Source organism: Eriocheir sinensis, chromosome 9, assembly GCF_024679095.1.
Source record: "Eriocheir sinensis breed Jianghai 21 chromosome 9, ASM2467909v1, whole genome shotgun sequence".
Taxonomy (NCBI): domain Eukaryota; kingdom Metazoa; phylum Arthropoda; class Malacostraca; order Decapoda; family Varunidae; genus Eriocheir; species Eriocheir sinensis.
Genome location: NC_066517.1, coordinates 13,283,094 through 13,308,766, shown reverse-complemented (window position 1 = coordinate 13,308,766; position 25,673 = coordinate 13,283,094). Strand labels below are relative to the sequence as shown.

Sequence of the window (25,673 nt, the reverse complement as noted above, 5' to 3'; positions counted from 1 at the left end):
GTGCAGCAGATTAAAGGCAGGCAGAAGGAGATCACATTAAACAAAACACTTCATATCACACGTTGGGACAGATGGCTCAAGCTTGTGGGACACATGACTCACCACAAGAAGGGGAACTATGAAGGAATCAAATGCTATAGATATATGTTTAGAAATTTTTTTCACTACCGTATCAGTAAGACTATTGTGAAAGATTATGTATATATATATATATATATATATATATATATATATATATATATATATATATATATATATATATATATATATATATATATATATATATATATATATATTTTCAAAATTTTCGCATTCAAATGGTTATAAAAATTTCACAGTAATAATGCACAAATATTTGTCAGACAGTCCAGTCTTTGTCTCTGTTATTTCAGCATTAATTTTATTTACTAACTATGTATGCCTTTGTTTTAGATCCATGTACACATTAAGTGGAGGGAAGCATGGCATGCACTGTGTTCATTCCTCAGTGACGAGCCGGTTAGTTGCCACAGGTAAATGAACAAGTGGAGGGGGTGCGGGGTGCTACAAGTGGTGAGTGCTGGTTAAGTAAACAGTTGACAAGCTAGTGCTACTCTATCATCACAACATATAATTAGGGAGTGTGTTAAGAGAGTGCCAGATAAGCAAATATTGTCAAGCATCATAATTTTTTAAGGAAAAGTTTGTGTAATGAGAGGATGAAGCCGACACAAGGAAACATGCATAAGTAACTGCTGCCACCAGTCATGCAATACATGGCATTTCACACAATCAAATACTGTTAATTAGCTCAACAAATATGTAATGAAAACATGAAATGAAGAAGCAAAAGTTAAGAGAATGAAGTAGTAACAAGTTATCACAGAAAAAGATAACATGTAAGCAGCCGTCAGAAGTCGGTAATGATGGAGAGGGTCAGGCTGGGCAGGCAAGTAACAGCTGGTCAGGGAGACACGGAAGTGTTTCTAGGGAGCAGGGATCGGCTCAGAGCCTTATCAAAGACCTGCAATGCATTACTTAGTCCTCAAACTACATTAAGCTTTACATACGTAAGATTTTTCTTCAAAGAGGAAACCAAAATATTTCAAGGAGTATATTAATATGTACAACTTGAATATATTACTACTATTATTTTGAAGTGCATTTTGCAGAAAAAATAGTTAGATTACTAAAGCAAAGTGTTTACACTTGAGGACCTGCAATACTGATGTGTGAGTCTACACCAATTGAGAGGAGGGTGGGGGACTCGTAGGTCAGTGAGTGTTTTGAGTTACAACAGACTTCCTGATACAGGCAGTTATATCTTCAATCAAAGGCACACAGTCATGTACCGTATTTAAAATCATAGTCTGGCCCATATCAGGAACTCTTTCATGATGTCTTCCCGTGACCTTGCTGTTATGTGTGGTGGACTAGGCTTACCGGTGATCCCGCCTTCAGCATAAGCAATGCCGACATCCTGGCCCTTCTCTCTTCCAACGGCATCCAGCAGGATCTCATTGGTCAAGTCTCCCTCCTGAGAGACACTGTTTGGAACACTGTTGGTGCGTTTAGTGTTTTCCTGTGTCGGCGGCAGCTGGGGAATTTTATTACTCTCGATGGATGTTTCCTCCTCATCAAGCAGAGGATCAAAAATAGTTGAGTGATCCACCGATCCTGCAGAGACAATTTGCATTTATCAGAAAAGGCAGTTAATATTGATTTAGGGAAGAAAATAGCACAGCAGAGTCCACCACCATCATGCAAGAAAAGATGTAGCCCCTGTGGTAAAAGAAATCTGGTGCTTTAAAGTTTTATGAAAAATGATGGAAACAGCTTCATTAAGAGTCTCACATTCTGACACAAAACATTCAAGGAATATAATTATAGAGTGAGTCAATACTTCAATACTGAGTCTTACAATTCATGACATTCCTTTTCTGTGATCTGAAAATCCATGCAAAGGAGAAAAGTGTGTATAGAAGAGATTCAGCGACAGACAAGAACCTCAGACAACCACTAGACCAGTGAAACACATAAGGACAAATGAAGCATGTTCAAGCTGGGTTAGTATTGCCGGGGAACAATATCACTAGGCGTATTTTCTGCCTGAAATTACAAGGCCACTTCGTTATTGCTCTTGAACTAATGAGCAAAATATCTTGCCACACACATTGCAATTCTGTGCTCCACTATCATCATTTCTGACCAAGGAATATAAACTTCAAGGTGTCTTCAATTCTGAACACCATCATGTTATATTTTGTCAATTAGGAGGGCCCACAGCATGGCAATGTGTGTGCCATCACACAGCACAACTGACCCTCCGTGGGCACAGGATCGGTAACGGGGGGCGGGCGCGGGGAGGAAGGCTCAGGACATACACAGGGAGCACACGTTTCCACTTCTGGGGGGCTCGGGGCCTCTGTGAGTGGAGCACAACCCAGAGGCATGGTTAGGCATGTCCTGGGGCAAGCAGCGGTGTTGTGTGGGACAGACACTTCCGGGGGACAAAATGTGGCGCCGACATTCTGAGTGTCTTGTGTTGGTGTGCCGTGTCTGTGTTTGTCTCAGGGTTCTCACTTTATAAAATGGTGGTTGATATTGTTCATATCCAGGGAGGAGGTTGTTACCATTCAAAAATGAGAAAATTTACAAGGTCTGTCTTCCTCAGGGCAGCTCAGCAAGCATGCTGGTGTTAAGACAAATAAAAGTGTTTACTTCTGTGTTACTCATAGAGCAGCAGTCTATTACTGAGTCACAGAGCGGTGGTTCTGAGGTTGACGACACGGACACAAAATACAACAAGTGTTTAAGAAAGAATTATATATAGTTATGTAACATTTCTCTTGACAACAATCACATAAGCACATGGAAATCTTGAATGTAGAATTGTTATGTGGAATAGTCATCAGAGTTATTCATAATGTACACAGCAGTACTGTGGGAGTACTGAAGCAAGAGTGTGGTGTGAGGTGAGGTGAGGAGGCTGGGGAGGTGCGGGGACTGAGGGTGCTGCTGTGTGGTGCTCTGACCAGTAAGGGTGGAAGCTTATTAGGAAAACACAACTAAACAAAAGAAAACAACAAACAGAAACACAAGGAAAAAATATACTAATATAATCAAACAAAACTCACAAAAAAATAAAATCTAAAACACACAGCAACTGGTAATTTTATGCTACAGCAACCCACACACATTGAAGAGGAAAATAAAGGCAGTAAGTTCCTTATTTCCCACCTTCAACTCCCACCTAACCACGGGACACCTCCACCCGTCATGATGAAGTACACACAAACACGACTTACCAGTTGTTTGTATCGGCGTGGAGGGGTTTGAGGATTCACTGTCAGCGCCTGAAATGAAGCGCGGCCATGCTAAGCACAGATGCAACAAGACACAAGGGACAAGAGAACATGTACTGTCTATCAATGCCTTGATGCTCACTGTTCACCCACTGACAAGGATGCTCTTGCATGGATTTAAATTTAACTGATCAATTGATATAAAAGTGTGTGGGTACAAGGGGCTCTTGACATGCACATGGTAAATCATGTACTTCTTTCAAAAGCAGGGAAAAATTTATACTCATTACTGCTGGACTGAAAACTTATAAGATATACTAAAAATGAAAGCAAATAGTACTAAATAACAGTCCACTTTTTATTATGCAGGGTTTTCAAGCACATTTTAAATAATCTAAGTGGATATTTGTTCCCTCTTTTTGAGTGTATTAAATAATTCATCTCAGGGGTTGATGATCTTTGTCTCAGGTCCGAGAAGGAATTTATGACGTTTCTGAAGTCATGCATTGATAACAATCTTCATTTCTTCATTTGTATGTGGCACCAATATTTTGTGCCTTTAAACTTTTTAAATTTGTTCAGATTTGAAGACGATGGATTTCTTATCATAGTCTCAAGTGTTGACTGTTACAGACATTCCCTAATAAATTACTACTACAGAATGTAAATCAAGAAGAGTATAAATAAGAATGTAAATCAAGTTGAGGAAAATCATATTCTTGCTAATGGTCTAGATATCAACTAGGATGACTACAAAAAGCTAACCGGGGAAGGACCATAGCATGACCCTAGCAAACTATGTGTGCACTATTAAAAAAAATATATCAGGATGTTTCATATTTAGAAATTAATTATTTACAGGAAACTTTACACTGGTGACCAAATCTATGTGCACCTGCAGAATGGCCATCACAGGGTACATAACATGGACACATTCACCATTCAGGAAGCTCAGTTCAGGGACAACACACTAACAATAAGGGCAGGTCACCAGGACAACTGAACTCTTCACTGTAGCAGCACATACTTGGAGACAAATTAACACACATATGCCTAAGACCCTCCCCCTGGCAGCTGAAGGCATCTGGGAGGCTAAGGTGCACACTGTCACTTACTGTATGGGCACTGCTGGTGGTAGCCTGAGACATTCTGGTAAATGGGGCCAGATGCCTTGGGCTCTGGAGGGCCACAGAGGTTGGAGGCATCGTGCCAAGCACAGTAAGGGTCTTGCAGTCCCACACAAGCACTGTTGAGAGGTGTGTAGTTTGAATGAGTATTGAAGTTTTCAATGGATATCTCTAAATAATCTATGAAGCAGAAATGAAAGCCAAAACTAGAATGAAGATGACGTATTTGGCAATAGTTGAAATCACATTATCAATAATCTGAACATGTTATTGATGCGATGGCTGTACCTGCAGGTGGTGGCTCTCTGGCAGCGGTGGAGATCGATGGACTTCACTTCATAGTCGGTGATGATTATGAGTTTGCTCTCCCCATTACTTTGGTGGGCTATTTGCAGGTTCATGATGGGCACAGGCTCCTCAAAGACGTGGATCTCCTCAATCACCACAGGATCAATGTTGCTGCAAGAAAAACATAAAACTTGTTGAAGGTGCATGCAAAATTGATTGAAATTATACGGCTTTATTTCCCAGTCTAAACTCAATCGTATAAAAAAGTACTTTGGAAATATTAGGTTTATTGTCTACCTGGTTCCTGCTGACGTCTGGGTGTTGATGGCCTTGAAGATGATGCCGCTGTCCGTGGCGATGAAGAGAACATCGACTGTCTTGCCGTCCAGGAAAGTCACTTGAGGGTCGACCGCGATTTTGGAGAAGCGATATCTGGAGTAGGAACAGTTTCTTTAGTCTTAAGCCGTGATAGCACTAGTATCATTGACGGTGAACATGGAGTAGTATCATGAATTTAGCGGCTAGGACTACAAAGACCCTCAAACCTACTTGAAGGAAGCTTTCATGAGAAGTGGCCGCTCAAAGAATCCTGCCACAGCCTCGTCCATCAGCGAGTGAGACTTGGCGAAGTTGATGTTGTCCTCCGGGAGTGTCTGGCTGTCCTCCACGCAGCTCCCTGGCCGTGGCTCCGGAACCTGTGGGTGGGAGGAAAATAGCTGGTCAATACTGTTCATGATTTCAGGCTAGGGAAAAAATTGAGATACATAGAGAATAAAAATGATGTGGGGCATACAAAATTAATGAAGGTGTTGAAGAAAACTGCAAGTCTAAGATGGCAAGGGGGGGGGGGGGGGTCTTACGTCATGGGACCTGACGGGCAGCCAGTTGGAGTTCATGGTCTCCTGCTCCTTGAAGGCTCCCTCGAAGGCGTCCAGGATGGAGCGCATGGAGAAGGCACACACCGCCGACCCCGGGATGGAGTTGGAGGGCGTGGTGAAGACGGCGTAGATCAGCTGGTGCCTCTCGCCGCCGTAGATGCCCGAGATGACGTCCGTGGTGGACTCTGGGGAGGCACAAAAGTCAGATTCAATATTCTGAATTTTGCAGCACTGTGATCTTACGGCATAAGTAATATTCTATTACTATATATTACTTAATTTCTAGTGTCTCATAAAAGGCTAAATTACCATTATTATGACATTACTTTTGTCGCAATTACTGGACAATGAGCTGATCTGCTGGATGATTATCACACTAACTGCCACACCGGCACTCACGGATCTCATCGAAGTAGAACGGGTACTCCCCGGGCACGGAGCAGTTGAGTCTGCTCTTGAGGAACGACGTCCAGAAGATCCTGAAGCGCGCCTGGCCGCCGCCTCGGTCGCCCTTACAGACGCGCGCCACGCGGGAGTACACGCGCTTCCCGCAGTTCATGTACTCGACCGCGGTCTCTCGGAAGAAGAAGAATACGAAGTCCTCGTACTCGAAAGAGTGCACGAAATCGGGTGCTGTGATGAGGGGAAAACAAGAAAAGGACATGAGCAAAAGTGGAGTTCTACGAAAGACGCAAACGACATAGTGCTGAAATCATTCAAATCACGGCAATGCATTTTAGGAGCCCAGAACGAAGACTGTCAACACCTTACCATTGAGCTGATTGTAGTCATTGCTGTCGGTCTTCAGGGGTTCTCTGAAAATAAGGGAGTTCGTGCCCGAGAAATCTGTCACGGTCCCGGAGTACAGCTCGCCGTCTGCAGGTAAAGAAAACAATCAACAATCACCAACAGAAAAAGGAGACGACATTATCTTACACATAGGCACAAAGAAACCATAACGGACACTACTCTTGATGTTGTTTATATTTTAGTTTTATATGAAATGCGAAACTTCGCGGCATCCTGCAGGAGTGTGGCGGCCCCAAGGAGTGACTTACCTACGTAGACGAAGGTAGAGTTGTGGCGCGGGTCGTAGGGACACTTGCCCGCCCCGTTAGTCTCGGTAAAGTTGAAGCTTCCATCCGCCTGCAGGGAACACACACACACGTGTACATAACAGGCAACAGCAGTAAAATAAAAGTCTTCCTATTCTATACACTATTGAAACCAACTATTAAAAGCGTTCCTACGATAATGCCAGCATTGTATAAATAAGACATCCTTCCCAAACAAATATCACGTTCGTAGAGCACACAAGGAAAGAAGTACACCTTACAAAGAAGAAAATATAACAAGAGGCAAACTGGCAGCCCGACACGATGAGCCCCTTGCAAATATTTGGACATTAAGACGCAGCACCCATTACGGGACCCCAAAACGACTGCCTGCAAGACGACCAGGGACGTACTCAGCTTGCGAATGCTGTCGATTAGCATAATGACGGAGCGTGCGGCGGCCCTCCAGCATTAGTGACTGTCTCCCGCACTGATGGCCGGCCCGATAGTCAACTGGAGTGGAACTGGTTTTGTCAGTCTGTTCGCGCCACTAAACACTTCGGAAGGAATGAACGCCGTCAGATTATCGCGTTGGAAATCAATCAGGAGGAGTAGGAGGAGGAAGAAACCCGCGGGAGTCGATGGAAGTGCTTGAATATGTATAAGTTTCTCTCCCCCTTCCTCCTCCTCCTCTTCCTCCTTCTTCTTCTCCTCTTCCTCTCCTCTTCGGGACAAGCGCATGAAAAATGGGTCCCCGGTTCTGTGCATGGCCGAGGCGTGTGCATGACAAGGCTAACGAGGGTCTTCGGGTCTCAGGGCTTCGGGGATAGGAAGGTAACTCTCCGGGCGCTGGGTCACACTGGGCGGTTATACATACACGCTTCCACCTCTCATATCGACTACTTCCAAAGCCCAAAAAGGAGATCAGTCGCATATATGCTCAATAACTTCCATCATAAAGGGGAGGACGAAATACTAATCCACTCTATACGCCCTGCACAGATTATTTAGCCGCCGCCGCCGCCGCTGCCGCCCCGAGAGTCTGCGTTGGAGAACTCTGAAGCAATGCTGTGCCGTGCCGGGACCAGCAACTTGTGGGGTAATTAATGTGCCTCCGCTCCTAGCTACCCCCCTAACCCCCTAATTCTCTCTCTCTCTCTCTCTCTCTCTCTCTCTCTCTCTCTCTCTCTCTCTCTCTCTGCCACGTGATCTGGGAGGCGTCGCAGAGGCTGAGTGTCGGGATTACTCGTGCAGCGGCAGAGGCTTCCGGGGCATTACGTGAAGCAGCAACATTGATTAGGAGGGAGGGAGGGAGAGAACGGGGCGTGGGGAGGGAGGGTGAGAACGGGACGGGTGAGGAGGGTGGAGAGGAAGGGGTGAGGAAAGATTGAGGATAGGAGGGCAAGAGGCAAATGAGAGGAGAAAGGAAAGAAGGGGAATAGAAGGAAGGAAAGAAGTACCTACGAGAGGGGCAAAAGAGGAATGGGGTGGAATATGAGAGCTGGAGGGATGGAGGAAAGGAATAGAAGGGAAAATTGAGCGGGGACATTTCCTCTCTCGCAAAACATTTTACGACACACTTTACACTGTCTATTTTTCAACGAGCAACACTCCTTCATCTCGGCGTTGGTTCGGTTCGTTGACAGGTATAAGTCGTCACTCTCCCGCCCTGCTGCACCTCATCCACGTTGTGTCTCGCTCGATCTCGCTTATACTTGGGTCCTTTGATCGCAGTAATTCGTGATGATTACCTGTACTTGCTTACCTGTCTATCTACTTGTTTACCTGGCTATCTACTTGTTTACCTGGCTGTCTACTTGTTTATCTGGCATCTACTTGTTTACCTGGCTGTTTACTTGTTTACCTGGCTATCTACTTGTTTACCTGTCTATCTACTTGTTTACCTGGCTATCTACTTGTTTGCCTGTCTATCTACTTGTTTACCTGGCTATCTACTTGTTTACCTGTCTATCTACTTGTTTACCTGGCTATCTACTTGTTTACATGGTTACTTATCTGTCTATCTTTCTATCTATTGACATTCCTACTTACCTATCTGATCATCATTTAGTCTATCTACCTATATACTTATCTTCCAATCTCTCTCCACTTACCTGTACTAACCTTTATCTATCTGTCTATCTGCCTGTCTATCTAACTATCTGGTGTCGGTTTTCGTTTAGCGTTTCTGGCGATGAATAAAAGTTTTTCCAAGCCCGTTTGTTATTTCATGGACTCGAGTCAGTGAGTTGTAAAGGTTGGCTTCGGCGGATGAATATATCACCACCCTTTACCTCTACTCTATCAATTCCCTGTGACAAAGATGTAATTCTCTGACTTGAAAATTGCCCAACGAAAAACTGTGCCAGGTATTAGCTACTATTGTCCCTTCATGCACTCGGGTCTCCCTTTTAAATCTTCCAACACATCGGTAAAAAAGGAAAATTTATCATACGCTCCTTTATCTATTTTTGTTGGTTTCTTTCTTTTCTTTCTCGCTTTTCTTTCCTTCCGTTCCCGCTTTCCAAAAATTTCTCCCGTTATTTACTGCCCAAGTATTGACACGAGAGCCATTACGAGGTCAGCCAATGTCTCCCCCCTCTCCCCTTCTACCCACCCTTCCTTTCCCCTCTCCCCTCTTCTACCCACCCCCATCTTCCCCTCTCTTCCCTTCTACCCAACCCCAACTTCCCCATCCACCTTTCTCCTTTCCTCCAACCTTCTCTCCTCCTTCCCTCCTTTTCCCCTCTCTTTTCCCCATCCACGCCCATCCTCTCTCTCCCTTTCCCACCTTCCTCCTCTCCCTACCAACCTTCTCTCTCTCTCTCTCTCTCTCTCTCTCTCTCTCTCTCTCTCTCTCTCTCTCTCTCTCTCTCTCTCTCTCTCTCTCTCTCTCTCTCTCTCTCTCTCTCTCTCTCTCTCTCTCTCTCTCTCTCTCTCTCTTCCCTCCTTCCCCTTCTCTCTTTCTACCTCCTTCCCCCTCTTTCCCCCACTTCTATACCTTCTTCACTTCCCCACCCTTCCCACTCTCCCCAATCCACCTCACCCCTTTTTCGCCTTCCACCTTCCTTCTCTCCCCACCAGCCTTACCTCTTCTCTTCCTTTCTAACCTAGCGGCGATAAGCTATTGTTCCCGCCAAACGATTACTTTACTTCATTTAAATAATAGCGCTATATGTCAGAGGTACTCACATATGCGTAGGCCAAGGGTATGAATAATTTCGTTAGGACAGGCGCCGGAAGAGGATGTTGGGAGGGAGTGAAGAGGAAGGGAAGTGGTAAAACGAATCGTCATGAAGGGAGGAAGAGGGACTGTGAGGGATGGTGATGGGGAAGAGGAAGTGTCTTGAGGATTGGAGGTAAGGAATGGAAGGAGAGTGAAGGAGACAGGACAGAAGAGGTGAGGAGAGATGGTGGAAAGGGGAAGGGAGGAGGCTGGTGTGATAATGCAGAAAAGATGGTGTAGAGGGGGCATAGGGAAGGGGAATAGATGGATAGTGAAGAGGGGAAGAGGGCGGAAAGGGAAGAGCAAGGTAAAGATATGGGAACTGGAAATTCGAAGGAGAGAAGGGGGCGAAAAGGAAGGTAAAAGGAGGAACGAGGACTGGAAAGGGATGTGAGAGGAAGAGGTAACGGAGTGGTGGTAAGATGATGAGAAATAGAAGAAAAGGTGCACAGTTAAGGGAGGGAGAGGGGAGTGAGGAAGTAAGAGACGAGTAACACGTTAAACACTACCCGATCAATCATGTTCCTGACAAGTCCCTCCGCGTCGCACTCGGTCCAAGAATAACAGAAAAGCGAGGTAAATATTCTGGGCCGCTTAGGGACTGAAGCAAGTGCATGTGTTCATTTATTCTTTTCACTCTATATTCTTTTTCACTTTATATTAATTTCTTTGCTCTGCTTTTCTCTGCTTTCTTTGGTTTTCTTTTCTTCACATATTCTTTTCTTTGCTTGTTTTTCTTTGTGTATGTAAATAAATATATAGTGTTCTGTGGTTAGGTGCTAATCTTACGCCTCTCTCTCTTTTCCTCTCTTTCTTTCCACACATACACATAAGTAGAAGTAAAAAGAGTAAGATAAAAAAATGAGGAGGAAGAAGGAAGAGGAAGAAAGAGGAAGATACGTAACTTTTTTCTCTTTCTTCTCGGACATACACAGGAATAAAAGTAGGAAGAGTTGGGGAAACGAGTGAAGAGGAAGAAGAAAAACAAGAAGTAAGAAGAAAAGTAAGAGAGTAAGGCACTTCTACGATCAAGCTACGTAACTTCGACAAATCTTAAAATTCTTCGTGTCTTCCCTCCGTGACTTCTAAACTTCCCCTCGGCTGGACTGATGCAACTTTTACCTGGAGGAGCCGTCTCTCTCACCTGCCCGCCCCTCCGTCCGCAGTCTGCCTCGACCTTGCCCGCGTCACGAACCAGAGCGGGACACAAAAAACAATTACACGTGCGACGCTTACAACGAATTTAATCCCGCGCCAAATCAAGGGGGTCTCGGGGCCTCAACTCCGAGATAATGTTACACGAGACCGCGCCAGCCATCACGATCCTGGCCAATTAAGGGGAGATTACCTGCCCCAGCCCGGCGGTCCATCACGGCCACAATAACCATCTTGGGGTGATGTGTCGCGCCTTGCATCGCTCCATCAGGATCAGAAGAGCGAGGTGAGCGTGTCTGGTTTTCTTGGTTTGTGTTTAGGGTGAAGTGCTGGCCGAGGAGAACGAGAGGGGGAAAGCAAGCAAGAGAAAGAGAGAGAGAAACAAGGAGGAGAAGAGAACTCGGGGAAAGGGAAGCGAGACAAGCCGAGCCATATAGCACCAAGACCTTCCCTTTCCCCTCATCGTCTTAGCGTTCCTCCCTCGATATGTAAAGCAGGGGATCAGTGCAGAGGGGAGGAAGAGGAAGAGGCGGTGCTGACGAGGCCCCGAGACTCAGCCAGCCTCGACCCCTCATTGTTACCACCGGAACTTTGGACGCCTCGAGGGAAACCAAAATTATCTTAAAGTATCCAGCACCAAAACCAAGAACGACGGCAACTTGCTCTCTCTCTCCCTCCCTCCCCGGCGGGGTGACTACGTTATTAGACGAGGAGAAACGATGAACTTTGTAACAGGGAGAGCGGGCATCTAAGCGTGAAGAGTGCGATGATTTTTTGATAGCGGAGGAGGAGGAGGAGGAGGAGGGGGTTCGAGCGCTGGTAACGAGGAGGGCGTGTCAGCGTCCTTCACGGCGGGAGACGCTGAGGTGCTGAGCCGAGGCGCCGCGGATAAGGCCTCCCAGGACATATATCTTTGCTACGTCAGTAAATGAAGGCGTTATGCTCTCTCTCTCTCTCTCTCTCTCTCTCTCTCTCTCTCTCTCTCTCTCTCTCTCTCTCCTCCGCCTTCCTGAATGTGATTTTATATTGATATTTTTATTTTTATTTGTCTAAACTTGTCTATTTTTCTAACTTCTTCCCCCTTATTTCCTTTGTCTTTGGTATATGTTACTAAAAATGGCGTTGTGCTTTTAAATAGCTATATTCGGCGGTCAAACAATTCTTCTTATGATTTCTACCTTTTTCCTTCCTCCTATCGACATTTTTTTTGGCCACCTTCCGATCGATGTCATGTTCTTTACCGTCATCCCTCCAGAGCCGCAGGATTCCTTTTATTTTTGCATGAGTTATTCTGTCCTTCTCCCTTCCCTTCGACTTCCTGCTCTCGTAAATCTCTGCTGCAGGGTCTCAGGTGTGTATGTAAGCCTATCCGAACTCACCACAGGGACACGTATTCTTACCTCCAGCACTTCCCTTTCCCCTTGACCACCCTTCACAGTCCCTCTTCCTTCCTTCATCACGATTCCTTTAGCCACCTTCCCTTCCTTTTTAATTCCGACGCAGGAGTAAGCAGGGCGATAGGTATATAAGTAAGTCTAAATCTCACCTCAACACAGGTACACAAGCATATTTCTCCTTACCTGCTGGGCGTAGTGGCGACAGAGGGGCTTGTAGGCGTTGGTGCCGCAGACCAGGAACTTCCCCTCGCCCTCCTTGGCCAAGACCCGGATGTAGTTTTGGCATTCATCCTGTAGGGGAAAGAAAAATAAACCTTCGTCAATCTTTTTTCGTATATTGTTTAAGGCACATCTAAAATAATACCAAATCACGTAACCTTAAATCATGGTGACCCTTCAGTACAACAAACTCGGGGAATCGTAGAGTAGAAGAAAACAAAAAGAAACTGGGGGCTATTTTCATCTTCCATTTTCACGGTGAATTGCCCAAAGGTTGACTACAGAGAATCACGGCAGATTACAGACGAGGAAAAGATTACGGCCGGGCGAGGGAGCTTGGTATTACTTTCCTCTGCCTTGTGTGTGTGTGTGTGTGTGTGTGTGTGTGTGTGTGTGTGTGTGTGTGTGTGTGTGTGCTGGGGGGTATATAATTTTGTGACAGGCCATAATGGAAAAGATTCTGCTGGATAAACGCAATACTTAATTGAAAAATACGGGCATGCGAATATGTATACGGAGGGAAGTTCATATTTCTAAACTGTTATACTCTCTCTCTCTCTCTCTCTCTCTCTCTCTCTCTCTCTCTCTCTCTCTCTCTCTCTCTCTCTCTCTCTCTCTCCAATGAAATATTCGGGTGGCCTTGGAAGCCTGCCGCAACACAGAAGCTCGGGACAGCGGCAGACAGGAGCAAGCGGGGCGAGGGGCGGGGGCAGACGACAAGGCGACGGGGGGTGGCGGGAGAGGCGGGGAAGGGGCGGAAGGGAAGATGCGGAGGGCGAGGGGCGGCGGGTAAGGCGGCAGCATTTCCAAGGAGGTGCTTCCCAATTATATGGTAATGAGACACCGACGCCGCGGCCACTAAGCCATTAGAAGCCGGCGGCAAGACAGTTCCTGAGGGCGACTCGGCCACCTAGGAAGACTGCCATGCAATTGGAGCCAAATACTGAGGGTTCAAACTCGTCCTCCTGCGGTAGGACGCCCTCAGCCTCCGCAGCAGCCAACGCCACGCCGCTGAGTCCACGGATGTCACCCATATCATCGCCAAGGGAATGAACGGCGATGGGTCCAAGCTTATTGTACGAGTCACATTGTATTTTCCGGTTTCTGAGTTACATCTATCTCAAGAAACCATCAACAGGTAACGGTTTTAACGCTAACTTTAATTGCATATCGTTATTTGTGTGGGTACGACAGTTCTGAGTCTTTAGTCGATAAATGCGATGTTCTGGGTACGGTAAGCTGGTCACACTGCGCATCTTCCACCCGCCATCAGCCACCGCCGGTCCGCCAGAGTCCGCGGATGTCAGCCACCTCGTCGCGACAGGCATGAACGGTGATCTTTTCTGTGCTGGCGCGATTAAGATTCCGTTTGATCGCCATGAATCGCGGGAATGCTGGCCTTAATTGCCCTCCAAGCGTCCCCGAACAGAAGGTGAGCACGTCCTGCATTCCTGAAGACCGTCCATAACAGATTTTGCAGGAAATTCCCCCCAACCTCCGACATGACGAGAGAGAAGAAAACGTTTAATAGTGGCTCTCATTCGCCTCTTTGTGAGTGCGTCCGTAGCGAATCGGATGCCATTCTGGATATTCGTTGTTGTAATTGAGGGAGTTGATGTGATACGCACGAGCAAGGGATTGTAAAGAGGAGAAAAAATAAAACGTGTATTCGAAATCATGGCAAACGCGGGCGATGTATTTTTTTTTCCTACACTGGGTCGAAGGAAAAATACAATAAGAAAGCGAGAAGAAAGAAAAAAAATGAATCAAATGAAGGAGTTAACGCATCCGGCGGTGCAATTACTGTCAAGGGGAGGGTTTATGCCTCGTTATTTCCGGGGAGACTCTGGTAATAGTCCACAATTAAACCAGGATAGTAAACTTAATACTCACTACAGACTAACGACGTAGGCTTTACACAAAAACATTTTCCCTTGGCTCCCTGGCCCCCTTGCTCTCTCTCCTTTCCATGCCGGCGGCCCCTCCTCCTCCTCCTCCTCTTCCTCCTCCGCATAAACGCACAAAATCACCTCGCTCTTTTCCTCACATTAGCCATTCTCCGCCTCGCAGGGAAAAAGGGAAAAAAATAACGTGATAAATAACCCTTCCCGTGATGGCTATTTTCCGGGCGAGCAAGGCGGCGTAACACTACTGGTGGGGGAGGGAGGAAGGAAGGAAGGCGGGAAAAGACATGGGAAGGAAAGAACGAGTAAGGAGAAGGAAAGAGAAGGAAGGAAGAACGAGGAGAAGTGGACAGTGCACGAGGATGGAAAGAAAATATTGAAAGAAAGAGAGGGAATGAGGGAAGAGAGAGGTAGTGACGATAATAAAAGGAGAGCGGAAGGAGGGAAAGACGTGGGAAGGAACGAACAAGGAGGGAGAGAAGAGAGAAGGAAGGACAGGGAGAAGTGGGCGGTGGAGAAAGAATGAAAAGAAAGAACTGAAAGAGAGCGGGAATGAGGGAAGAGAGATGCAGTGACGCTGAGAAAGGGAGAAAGGAGGGAAACAGGGAGGGAAAGAGGGAATGAACAAGGGGAGAGAAAGAGGAATGGAGGAATGGGGGAGGCAGAGGGGGGCTTAGAAGGGCGGTGCAGCGAACAGGCAGACTGGTGGGTCCCCTCACACGAAGGGTCGGAAGAAAAGGATCACCATTCTTTTATGCATGTTGATTTTTCTGCATGATTTGGTGAGGGGATTTGGCATCGATGCAATTAAATCGGAGACGAAGGACGGCGGTATTACCCTGGATGGCTGGTCGTTCTATTCAACACAGTATTTTCGCATTTACTTCCCAACGAACTGCGGAATCTTGCATGCACTACGCCCGGCTGTTATACATTAAACGAAATTCGACTGTTTTCATGGCGGAAGACAAGATGGCGAGACAAGAGGACGGAATAACACGAAGGGAAGACAAAACAACATCATAACGGCCTAGGAGAGCGCTGAAACAACACCGCGGAATGACAAACACCATCTCGTACTGCTAAAAACACGAACCGGGCGGGGGAAGGAAGGACGAAGGACGCGCGGCGGCCACGAAGAGTAAACAAGAGTCCTTCGGGGAGGGGGCGGCCTGATCCTTCAATCACACGACGCGGCCACACCAACAACACGAGGCAGAGGAACATAAATACACAAGGGGCGAGGGGCGGAAGGCGAGGCGGTGCAGGGGCGAGGGAAACGAAGGAGGGGAAGGAGGCGAACGGTGGCGGACTTCTTACAGAGGAGGAACATGCCCAGTCGAGAGCGCTCACACCCCTCGACATGATACTAAAAGTGCCGTAATGGAAAGCCTCGTGCCCTCTTCGAACCCCACCTCGCCCCGCCCCGCTCCGCCGTGCCGTGCCGTCCGCGTAGCCAGCAAGGGTTCGGTATATATGTCTTACCGAATGTGGGTGGCGGCGATTATCTCTCGGCCGGATACGTAACCAGGCTGTTTATACGCCGCCGCAAAAGGAGCGTAACCCGAAGAGTCGCTACTTTGCGCCGGCGTGTTAGCCCGATGTTACGTTCTTTTACCTTGTTTTCTCTTTTTATATCTTTCTCGCTCCGTCTCTGTGCGTTCTCTTGCTCCCATCTTCGGTTCATGCAGTGTGCGTGTGTGTGTGTGTGTGTGTGTGTGTGTGTGGTGAGTGCTTGTCTTCGTGCACGCCTCAGCATCTTTCCAAGCACTGCTCACTTTTACGGTTGTCATTATTTTTACGCCTCCTCGCGCGCAGTGGGCTAAACACGGCTCTATCGCCAGCCATCTCGCCGCGCTTAAGGAAACTAAAAGATTCTCCGGTTTCCATTCCCTGCTCACACGTCGAGATAAACGCGTCCACACTCCATCCTTTGCGCCTCCTACGTACATGTGAAAAATGCAATATCTCCTCAGTATTGCAATGCCCTTCACCCTTCATGCTTGTGCTCGTCACTGCGGGGTGCTGAGAAGAGTGGTGGAGGCGGTAGCAGTGACCTCCCTTCCCTCTTCCATCTTTCTCTTACTAACAAGCTGCGGCGCGGTCGGTAAGGAGGACGGAAGAAAAGATGAAAGGAGGGAAAACTGAGGACAGAGTGTGGGGTCACGTATACAATATCCGCTCAGATCACCGACCGGACTCGTTGTAGACTGCACCCCCTCCCGACCCGCCTCGCTAGTGTAGAAGAACGGTGCCCCAACAATATCTTGCTTTACGACATCCCCGTCCCCGTGCTCGCCCTGTTATGTCTCTCATCTGGCAGAGTACAGCGGCGATAAACAGTTCGCTCTCGTCCCCTCACGGTCCGCGGCAGGAGACAAAAACTCGAACTTAAACACCGGTTCTTCCTCAGCACCTCGGCTCCTTTCGTCCCCTCGTGTGTGTTTATGTGATGCAAAGCGAGTGTGACCAAAGAAGGGTCCTGCTGTGTCTCCGGGCATGTTCGGTAGAGCGTTGGTGTGATGCGGGCGGGTGTATGTGAACGCCAATTTATGAGGAGGGGAAAGTCGCAGTGTAGGAGCCGCCAAAGGAACACAAAGACGCCCGGTGTCATTCGAGGTGAATTTAGAGAGGCAAAGAATGAGAGAGAGAGAGAGAGAGAGAGAGAGAGAGAGAGAGAGAGAGAGAGAGAGAGAGAGAGAGAGAGAGAGAGAGAGAGAGAGAGAGAGAGAGAGAGAGAGAGAGAGAGAGAGAGAGAGAGAGAGAGAGAGAGAGAGAGAGAGAGAGAGAGCAGGGTAACCTAAAGGCGGACAGAGGTGATGCCACGCTCTGTCAACGCCCTTCATCCCCACCGCCGCCCTATGCGATCGTCAGCAATTCATCACGCGAACAAAAAACAAGGAACAGGTAAGGTGACATTTGCCTCCGCCGACGCAGCTGTGGAGAAGACGTGAAAGCACAGGTACGAACAACGGTGTATCACAAAGCTTTCATCCCTGTCCCTGATGCTCCCCTTCACGTCGCCTACGCAGCTGACAGGCAAAGAAAGTTCATCCGTGGCACTGACAGGGGAAGTAAGGCACTGAGGTACTCCAGACAACCGGCAGGGGTGAGGGGAAGGGGGGAGGATGGGGCAGGGTGAGGGAGAGCGGAAGGGTGCTGTCTGGGCGCCTCAAATGAAATGTTATTGTCGGAGAAAGCTTCCGTGTTGCTGCGCCGCCGCAAGGGTCTGTCTGGCTATTTTAAACCCCGGCCAACATTTATTACGAACTTCTGACTTTCCAAACCTAATTCGGTTAGAGTAAGTTGGTATTTTTGCGGCGCGCAGGTCAGCGGCGAGCAATGTATCCTCATTAGCAGGTAAAACTTCCTGCCCGCACGTCAGTCTTGCGGCAACAAAATCTGCCGCGCTCCTGCACCTTCATCCTCCGCACTCCAGGACTCGGCGCCCCGCGATGTTCCCACTTTCCTGCCGTGAGCCGTGTGTGCGTGTGCGTGTGCGCGCGTGTGTGTGTGTGTGTGTGTGTGTGTGTGTGTGTGTGTGTGTGTTATTAGCTATTGATTTTTACTAATTTTTACTTTTTTTCAGACTGAGGCAAGCTCGTTTGTTTGTCCCGTATTTCATTCTATTTTTATCATACAATTTCTTAGATTTATGTGTTACGTGTTCGTTTGCACATAAAATTTCAGGTGTGTGTGTGTGTGTGTGTGTGTGTGTGTGTGTGTGTGTGTGTGTGTGCCATCTAGGGAGTGTTCCCACAGAGTAAGGCTACACATGGTCTCTCTGTCTCCAGTTTTTGTCTCTAGCGACGACCACCCGCCTGCGGTCACCCCCTCGACACCTGCTTCGCCGTCCCCTCTTCCCTCTTCCTTTCCTCCTGCTGCGTGTACCAAACCCTCGCCGCCACCGTGACCTTTCTATGCATTTGTAAACTTTCTACCGTGAAATTCCGCCACATGCAGGACGTGTTTATGACCTTTAGGACACTGTTAAGATTTCTCGGCGACCACATTCTCGACTTTTACTGTGTCGCTCGTGTGGCGAGACAATGCATTTTGAGAGTCACTTGGGGCCAGGCAAACAACATCTGCTCCCCAATATGGAGGAAAATGCACGCAGCTGCCATTATCCGTGATGTTCAGTGGCCGTGTTTCACCGTGCCGCCGCCTGCAATTCGTGGGAGCCTCGGGGCGTCTCTCTTTAATGCCAAGTCAATGCTCACGGCGCCTCGTCGCTCCCTCACACCCTCACGCTTCCTCCATGACACCGCTGCACCTTCCGAAGCAATGCGGCGCCAGGAAGAACAAACAACTCGGCCAATCCTTGGTCTGGCCTGCACCTGCTGCGCGGCGCCCTCCTCCCCCGCGCGGCCCGGCCTCCGCGTCCTCCAATCCCCGGCTGCTCCTCAGGGCAATGAACACATCCGCCAGCAGGTCGCAGGAGTCGGGGCCGCGGGCGGGAGGGTTTGGACGGCCGCTGGGGACACTCTCTCGTGTTGTTCTGTAGCGCAGGAATTTACTTGTATATTCATGGACTCGTTGTTCGCCGCGGAACCTTTAGTTCAGCTCGATTTGACCGGACCGATAACGCGAGTTAGATTACCCAATACTTTAGCTTCCCGTTGAGTCACAGGCGCGGCTGTCGGGGATATTACGAAACCAATACAGATGCTGCCAATTTCCCTCACACGGGCCTTCCCCCGGCATCCTAATCGAGTGGCGGGGCTGCGGTGCCGTCCCCGCCCCCGCCTCCCGCCCTCCGCCCTCGCCGCCAAGCTTCTGTTAATGAGCCATTTCATATTCACGCAGAGAACAACAATTAGCGATCCGCAGTCCCACGCCGGGGTTGAACAAGTTCCGGGAAGCGGTGAAGGGCCGCTGGGGACGCCGAGGGCCCGGCTGTCCATTACCTGACCGTTAGTAATCATGTGGCGGCGAAGTGCTGTGCTCCACGCCCGTCTGTAATTACGACGCCGAACATTTGAAACGACGGTCATTTGCTGGTATCACAGGACTGACTGTGGTGTTAATGCGTGTTGGTAATCACCGCTGGAGGTGGCCAGGTCGCTCACCCTTTGAGCGTCCTCACAGCGCTGCACAAACACTTTATTTCTCCCGCTGTGTCCCGCCTTCCACTCCTCTCCTATCCACCCCATCCCTCACCCCTTTCCCCGCAGCGCCACACCTCTCTCTCTCACTACGCAGACTGGCCGAAAGTAAACAACAAGGAAAACCCGGTAATGCAACGACGGCGGCAAGAAGCAAAGGACAAAACTGACGGTCCAGGATAACATGAGGTGGCGGAAAAAGTAAACACGCGAGGCAGACACGCAGTCAGGCAGACACAGACAGCCGCGCCGCCTCCCCTCACCGTCCATGTGGCCAACTCATCACATCGGCCGCGTTGAGACGACCTCCCGCCGCTCCGTGACCCGCCAAGGTGACACAAAAGACACACCTGTCACCCTCCCACACATGCTTCCTTGCACCTGCCCTCAGCCCTCACAGGTAATTCCAAAGGTATGCATTAGTGCGACGCATCTAAAAGCAAGTTACGTCTCGAGGCTCTGAGAGGGACAATTTCACTTTGACGATGTTGCAAGGCCGCGTGAGGCAGGGAGGAGGGGGAGAGGGAGGGAGTCATGTCACGTGTCCAGGCCAGTTGAGGGTGAGAGGACGACACGCAGCTCTCCCATGGCTCTCCTCAATCCTCCCCGTACGGCACCACACATGGCCACACTGCACCGGTCATCTGAAGTCTTTCCTGCGACTCCATTGGTAGCAACTGCGTATTCAAGGCAAGAGGCGGGTTTGTGGTCGCCTCGCCTGGCCCATACTGATTCGGGGTAGCTGCATCGATCACCAGTAACTTATGATCGCCATGCAGCGCGCACAGCCACCACGGCGATCCTTGTTAACGTGTTCTGGGCGCCGGCACCCAGCCCCTGCCAGTCACACGGTAATGGTCTCTGGGGGAGTTTACGTGGCAAGTGCGCCTCGCCCGCCCCTCGACGACAAGGGTTGGGTTACGGGAGGCATCGCGAGGCTCATAAATCAGAGTTCCGAGTGATGGAATGCGACGCGGTAATGCCAGGCTGGTGACGGTGGCTGAGTGACGCGCGGCAGGTCGGGACGGCGGCGGCGGCGAGGCCCTGAGTGGCGGGATTAGGCGAGTCGGAGCTCAGAGGCGGCGGGTGCTTGCTGACTGATCTACTTACTCGTGCTTACGTAAACACAAACACCCTCCCGCGACGGTAGAGAAAAGATACCTAAGCTCTGAATGACGTCTTCTAAGGATATTTCTAATTATATACCTCAAACATGGTGCTCAATAATACGGAGGTTTAGTTATTTGGGCTCATAGATCTATTAGTTTAGTAACACGAAGTTGGGGAAAGAAGAGTCATTGCAGGGTTTATTTAACATTACTTAAACATCTTTAATTCCGTCAAGCTGGTGGTCATGGGTCTAAGTTGATGCATATGTACAGAACAACCAGGCTTAGAAAAACAGCGATAAGTATTACATTATATTATTACATTTTCTTAACTATGTTGCTGAGGAAAAAGAAGAGGGGCTTAGGAGGGTATCTTAAGGTACACTTGGTAGCACAGGGAGCAGCGAGGGACCAGGAAGCGAGTGAGTGAGAATAAATCAAAGGCGGACCGTCAGGAGGGAGGAGAAGGAGGATAAGGAGGGCTTGGCGGCTTGGCTTGCTTGGGGCTTCGGCATAACTTTCTCTCTTACTCCGCGGTGTTGAGGGAAGGAATTTTACGTTGTGGTTTATTTGGTTACACAGACGGAGAGAGCGGCGGCGGGGTTGGTGGCGGTTCAGGAAGTGAGTGAATAAGGCAATAAGGCAAAACGTCGGGGAGGAGGTGAAGGGAGGGTTTGGCATTGCTTGGCTTTGGGGAGGGGAAGGCACGGGGAAGGATAAGGGGAAAGCTTGGGGGAAGGTAAGGCAAGGCAAGGCAAAGGCATGTGATCGATATGACCACTTCCGCCTAACCAGCCAGCCGCCCGCCAGCCAGACACGACCCTTCCTCGTGCCTTGCTTCCTTGATTGTGTTCTTGACTGCTAGTGCTGCCGTGGTGCTTAATATTGCATGGTGAAAGCTGGCGTTGAAATATTTTACCACTGCACCGCTGCGCTACACAATTCTTTTTACATATTTATCTTTTTTGTCCTTGTCGTGTCAATCCATTAAGTGGTGACATTTAGGGCCACAAAGGCTGCCTCTGTCTGTCTGTCTTTTTAGTTTATTGTCGAGTAGTTTCATTTAGCAGTGACACTCGGGGAGATAAACGCTGCCTGTCTGTCTGTCTGTCTGTCTTTCTCCTTCCCTCCTTCCTCCTCTTTTCTCGGTCCTTTTTCCTTTAGCTCCCTTCTTACTTTCTCTTCCATTTTCTTTCTCTTTGCCCCCTTCCTCCTTTTTCCTCGCTCCTTCTTTAATTCCTTTCTCCTTCCTCTCTTCCTTTTTGTCTGTTTGGCTGTCTATCTGTTCGTCCATCTGTCTCTCTGTCTACCTATGTGCCTGACTGTTTGTTTCTCTATAGGGGCGCCTCCACTTGTCAGTCTATCTGTCTCTCGGGGCGCCTCCACTCGTCGCCTCCATCCCCGGGTTCTGTCTGCCATTATTACTTAGTAAAGGTCCATTATCGGGTGATTTAGGGACCGCCCGCTCCTGTCTGCCCCGCGAGTGACATAGGATAAATCTAGTTAACAGGTAGTCTCTCTCTCTCTCTCTCTCTCTCTCTTTCTGCCCTGCTTCCTTTTTTTTCCCTTTTCCTTCCTACTATTTTTATCTTCCTATTCTCCCTCCTCCTCTTTTCTTTCCTTTCCTTCATATTCCTGGTTCTTTTCATTTATTCTCTCTCTCTCTCTCTCTCTCTCTCTCTCTCTCTCTCTCTCTCTCTCTCTCTCTCTCTCTCTCTCTCTCTCTCTCTCAAGCTTTGTTTTAGCACCACCAAGACTAGGAGGAACAAGAGAACATCACCATAACCACCATCACCGCACGGGCGCATTCACATCGTATCTTTATATATAACCACACGGCGCAAATACGAAGAGAAACAGAGAAAGAAAGAGTGAGGGAAGGGCAAAAATATGACCCGGAAAACGAAACGTTGTGCGCGGAAGTATATCAATATCTCCAAATGGCGCTGCAGGAACATTATAGATCCCAGCAGTGCGCATTAGCCGGGGGCCCCGAGCGTGATTAGCCTCATGTTTGCGCCAAGTTTACCGACTCTGCCCCGTGATGAAAATATATTGGAGAGAAAGGGAGAGAGAGGGAATGAAAACGGGAAGACGGGAATACACATCAAAGAGAACGGGAAGGAAATATATGTGTTTTCTATACGTTGCAAGGTTGATCCAGGTGGAGAATTAGCAATCTTTTTTTTACGGTAAAGGAAGAATCTCAAGGGCAAATATGAATAGAAAGAGAGAGAAAAAAAGCCCGCTAATCACTACACTTATTGATGAGTGGCTAAAAGAGGGGTCTTCGGGTAAATGTGACTGGTTGCGTCCATAAAGAAGGGTTAAATAGGGAAAAGGAAGGAGTAAGAAGCGGAGTGACGGAAGGGAAGTGTGCCAAGGTCTTACTTACCGCTGATTTGCCCTTGGTGAAGCAGGTGGAGCTGTCGGTTTGCTTGGAGAACCATACTATCCTCTGTGAAAAAGAAGAAAAAAACATTAATATCACTTTCACTACTACTACTACTACTACTTCTACTATTACAGCCTCACTCTCATCCCACACCTTCACCGCTTTCTCACCTGTCTCTTCTCTTACCTGACTCTACTCAAATGACCTCTTATGTAGCACCTGACGTGACACCCACACAAATACCCCCTCCTCTCTCTCTCTCTCTCTCTCTCTCTCTCTCTCTCTCTCTCTCGGGATAAAGACCAACATTATCTCCATTATCTTATATGAATAAACTCGTCCCCCGTGAGTTATGGCGACGCGGCGTGGCGGGAGGAAGCCGTGAATCATGCCCCTGTTAGCCCTGCCGCGCCACCCCTGCCCTGCCCTCGCCTCTGCCCTGCGCCTCCACGCCAGGATGTTGTGACCCACGCCACTCACACGCCTCACATCCCCCGTCACGCCTCCCCCCAAGCCGGCCACGCGCGCTAGAAAGAGGCCCACTGACTTTTCTTTCTCAGTCTCCCCTTTCTGCTAATGAGATGAATATTCCGTTTTCGTTTCCGTGATATGATTAAGGGATTATTTTTTTTGTTCTTTGTGAAGTGTTTTTAAAGTTTTTGTATATTCATTTTCCTTAGTTTACGTCCTACTTTCTTTTATGTATTACCAAAGCAGACCGGTTACGTACACAACAGATTTTGCAAATACGCTGAAAAAAACAACAACCAGATATTTCCTACTTAAGGCACCGAGTATTTCCTAACATATGAACGTGTCCAGATTTTCCATTAAACTTCTGCAACGCTTTCAGAGTTCGGATGGGCGTCTTGCGTGCATTCGGGAGTGAGTGAGTGAGTGAGGGCGTGTCTGATAAACACTGCGGGGAGAGGAAGGGGGTGACGAAGGGGCTGCAGAGAGAGAGAGAGGTGAGTGGTTGCTTTGAGGTAAGGGAGACTGGGGATGCAGAGGTGAGTGAGGAGGGCTGTGAAGAGAGGGGGTAAGAGGTGAATGGGGTGAGGTAAGGGAAGAGGCAGAGGGGGAGGTGCAGGCGTGGTAGTGGCTGCAAAAGTGAGGTGAGGGCGGTTGCTATGGGAAAGGGGAGTAAAGGAGTAAGGGAGTGGGGGAGTAAGTAACGAGTAAGGGAGGGGTAAGGAAGGAGGTATAGGAGGAAGTTCAAGGGCGGTAGAGGCTGCAAAGGGGAGGTGAGGGAATGGCTGAAATGGGGTGATGTGAGTGAAGAGACAGAGGGGGAGGGTAAGAAAGAGGAGGATGCAAAAAAGGGAGGTGAGGGAAGGGCTGCATGGGGTGATATGAGAGAGGTGTTGGGGAAGGTTTAGGGGAGGTGGAAGAGGTTGAGGGAGGGAGGGAGGAAGGCAAATGAGGAAGGTTAAGGGAGGGTGCAAAAGGGTGAGGTGGAAGAGGGTGCGAAGAAGGGGTGAGGGACAGAAAGTTTCGGTTCGTCAAGTTGCTTCATCTGCATCGCTTAAGTTAGCCTCTAGTGTAGTCTTTTTTCTGTACCTTCTTTTCTCTTTTCATTTCCTTATTTTCCTTTCCCAATCAAGGGTTTGGAGAGGAGGAAAAGGGTTGGCCTAAGAGGTAGAGTGCGTGAAGACGAAGCCAGTCCTCCACTCTTTTTTTCTCTCTCTCCTTCCCTGGGTCTTTTTCCGGGTCAGATCTTCCTTTCTCTCTTATTTTCCTTCTTTAATCAAGGGTTTAGAGAGAAAGAAAAGGTGTGGTTGAGGCGAGCCAGTGGATGAATGTTGAATAGACAGTGCTCCATCCTTTTTCCTACTCTCCTTTCTTCTTTCTTTCTTCCTTGCTCTTATTTCTCCTTTCTTTCCCCTTTCCTCACTCCTTTTAGTTCCCCTCTTCCTTTCTCTTCCTTAACTTTCTCCTTTCCCCCCACCTTCCTCTTCCTTAGCTTTTTCATCTTTTACTCCCCTTCTTATCTCCTTTTCTCCTTCCTCCCCTTCCTACGCTTCTTCTTCCTTACTCTTCCTTTTTCTTTCTCCTTTCCTTTCCTTTCCTTTTTCCCCACTGCTTCCTCTAGTTCCCCTCTCCTTCTTTCTGTTCTTCCCTTTGGACACCTTTGATTCTCCCTAGCTTCTTCTTCCTTTCTCTTTATTCTTTATTCCTTCTTCATATTTTCTTGCAACGCCTTCCTTTAGTTCCCTTCTTATCTCCATCCTCTTTTCTGCCCTTCCCTTCAAGACACCTTTGACTCTTCCTCGCCGCCTTCTCCTCCTCCTGCCCCCTTGAGTACAGACAGCCAGGGTCGTCACGTGGGGCCCCTGACACCTCCGGCCACCGCCCTTCTTGCAAAGCATCGAGTCACCTTTAAAAATAAACCGAAGCAGGATTTTCCATACGATTTTTTTTCCCAACTTTTTTTTTTCGCGCGTGTGTGTGTGTGAGTGTGTGTGTGTGTGTGTGTGTGTGCGCAAAGTTCGCGGGCGGCGGTGAGGCAAGCAAGCACGAGGAACCTG

At 48.4% G+C, this 25,673-nt stretch overlaps 1 protein-coding gene across 1 annotated transcript in view; it reads right to left on the bottom strand.

The window, feature by feature from the left end:
• LOC126995932 (semaphorin-1A-like) overlaps nucleotides 1-25,673 on the bottom strand; it is a 58,762-nt gene that overhangs the window by 7,478 nt on the left and 25,611 nt on the right. The window contains exons 3-15 of the mRNA XM_050855833.1: nucleotides 23,146-23,208; nucleotides 12,594-12,701; nucleotides 6,636-6,723; nucleotides 6,349-6,453; nucleotides 5,977-6,210; nucleotides 5,560-5,762; nucleotides 5,249-5,394; nucleotides 4,997-5,131; nucleotides 4,700-4,870; nucleotides 4,400-4,530; nucleotides 3,288-3,335; nucleotides 2,303-2,404; nucleotides 1,423-1,656 (exon numbers count right to left, since the gene is read on the bottom strand). Coding sequence (XP_050711790.1) covers nucleotides 1,423-1,656; nucleotides 2,303-2,404; nucleotides 3,288-3,335; nucleotides 4,400-4,530; nucleotides 4,700-4,870; nucleotides 4,997-5,131; nucleotides 5,249-5,394; nucleotides 5,560-5,762; nucleotides 5,977-6,210; nucleotides 6,349-6,453; nucleotides 6,636-6,723; nucleotides 12,594-12,701; nucleotides 23,146-23,208 — 1,768 coding nt within the window. The remainder of the gene's footprint in view (nucleotides 1-1,422; nucleotides 1,657-2,302; nucleotides 2,405-3,287; nucleotides 3,336-4,399; nucleotides 4,531-4,699; nucleotides 4,871-4,996; nucleotides 5,132-5,248; nucleotides 5,395-5,559; nucleotides 5,763-5,976; nucleotides 6,211-6,348; nucleotides 6,454-6,635; nucleotides 6,724-12,593; nucleotides 12,702-23,145; nucleotides 23,209-25,673) is intronic.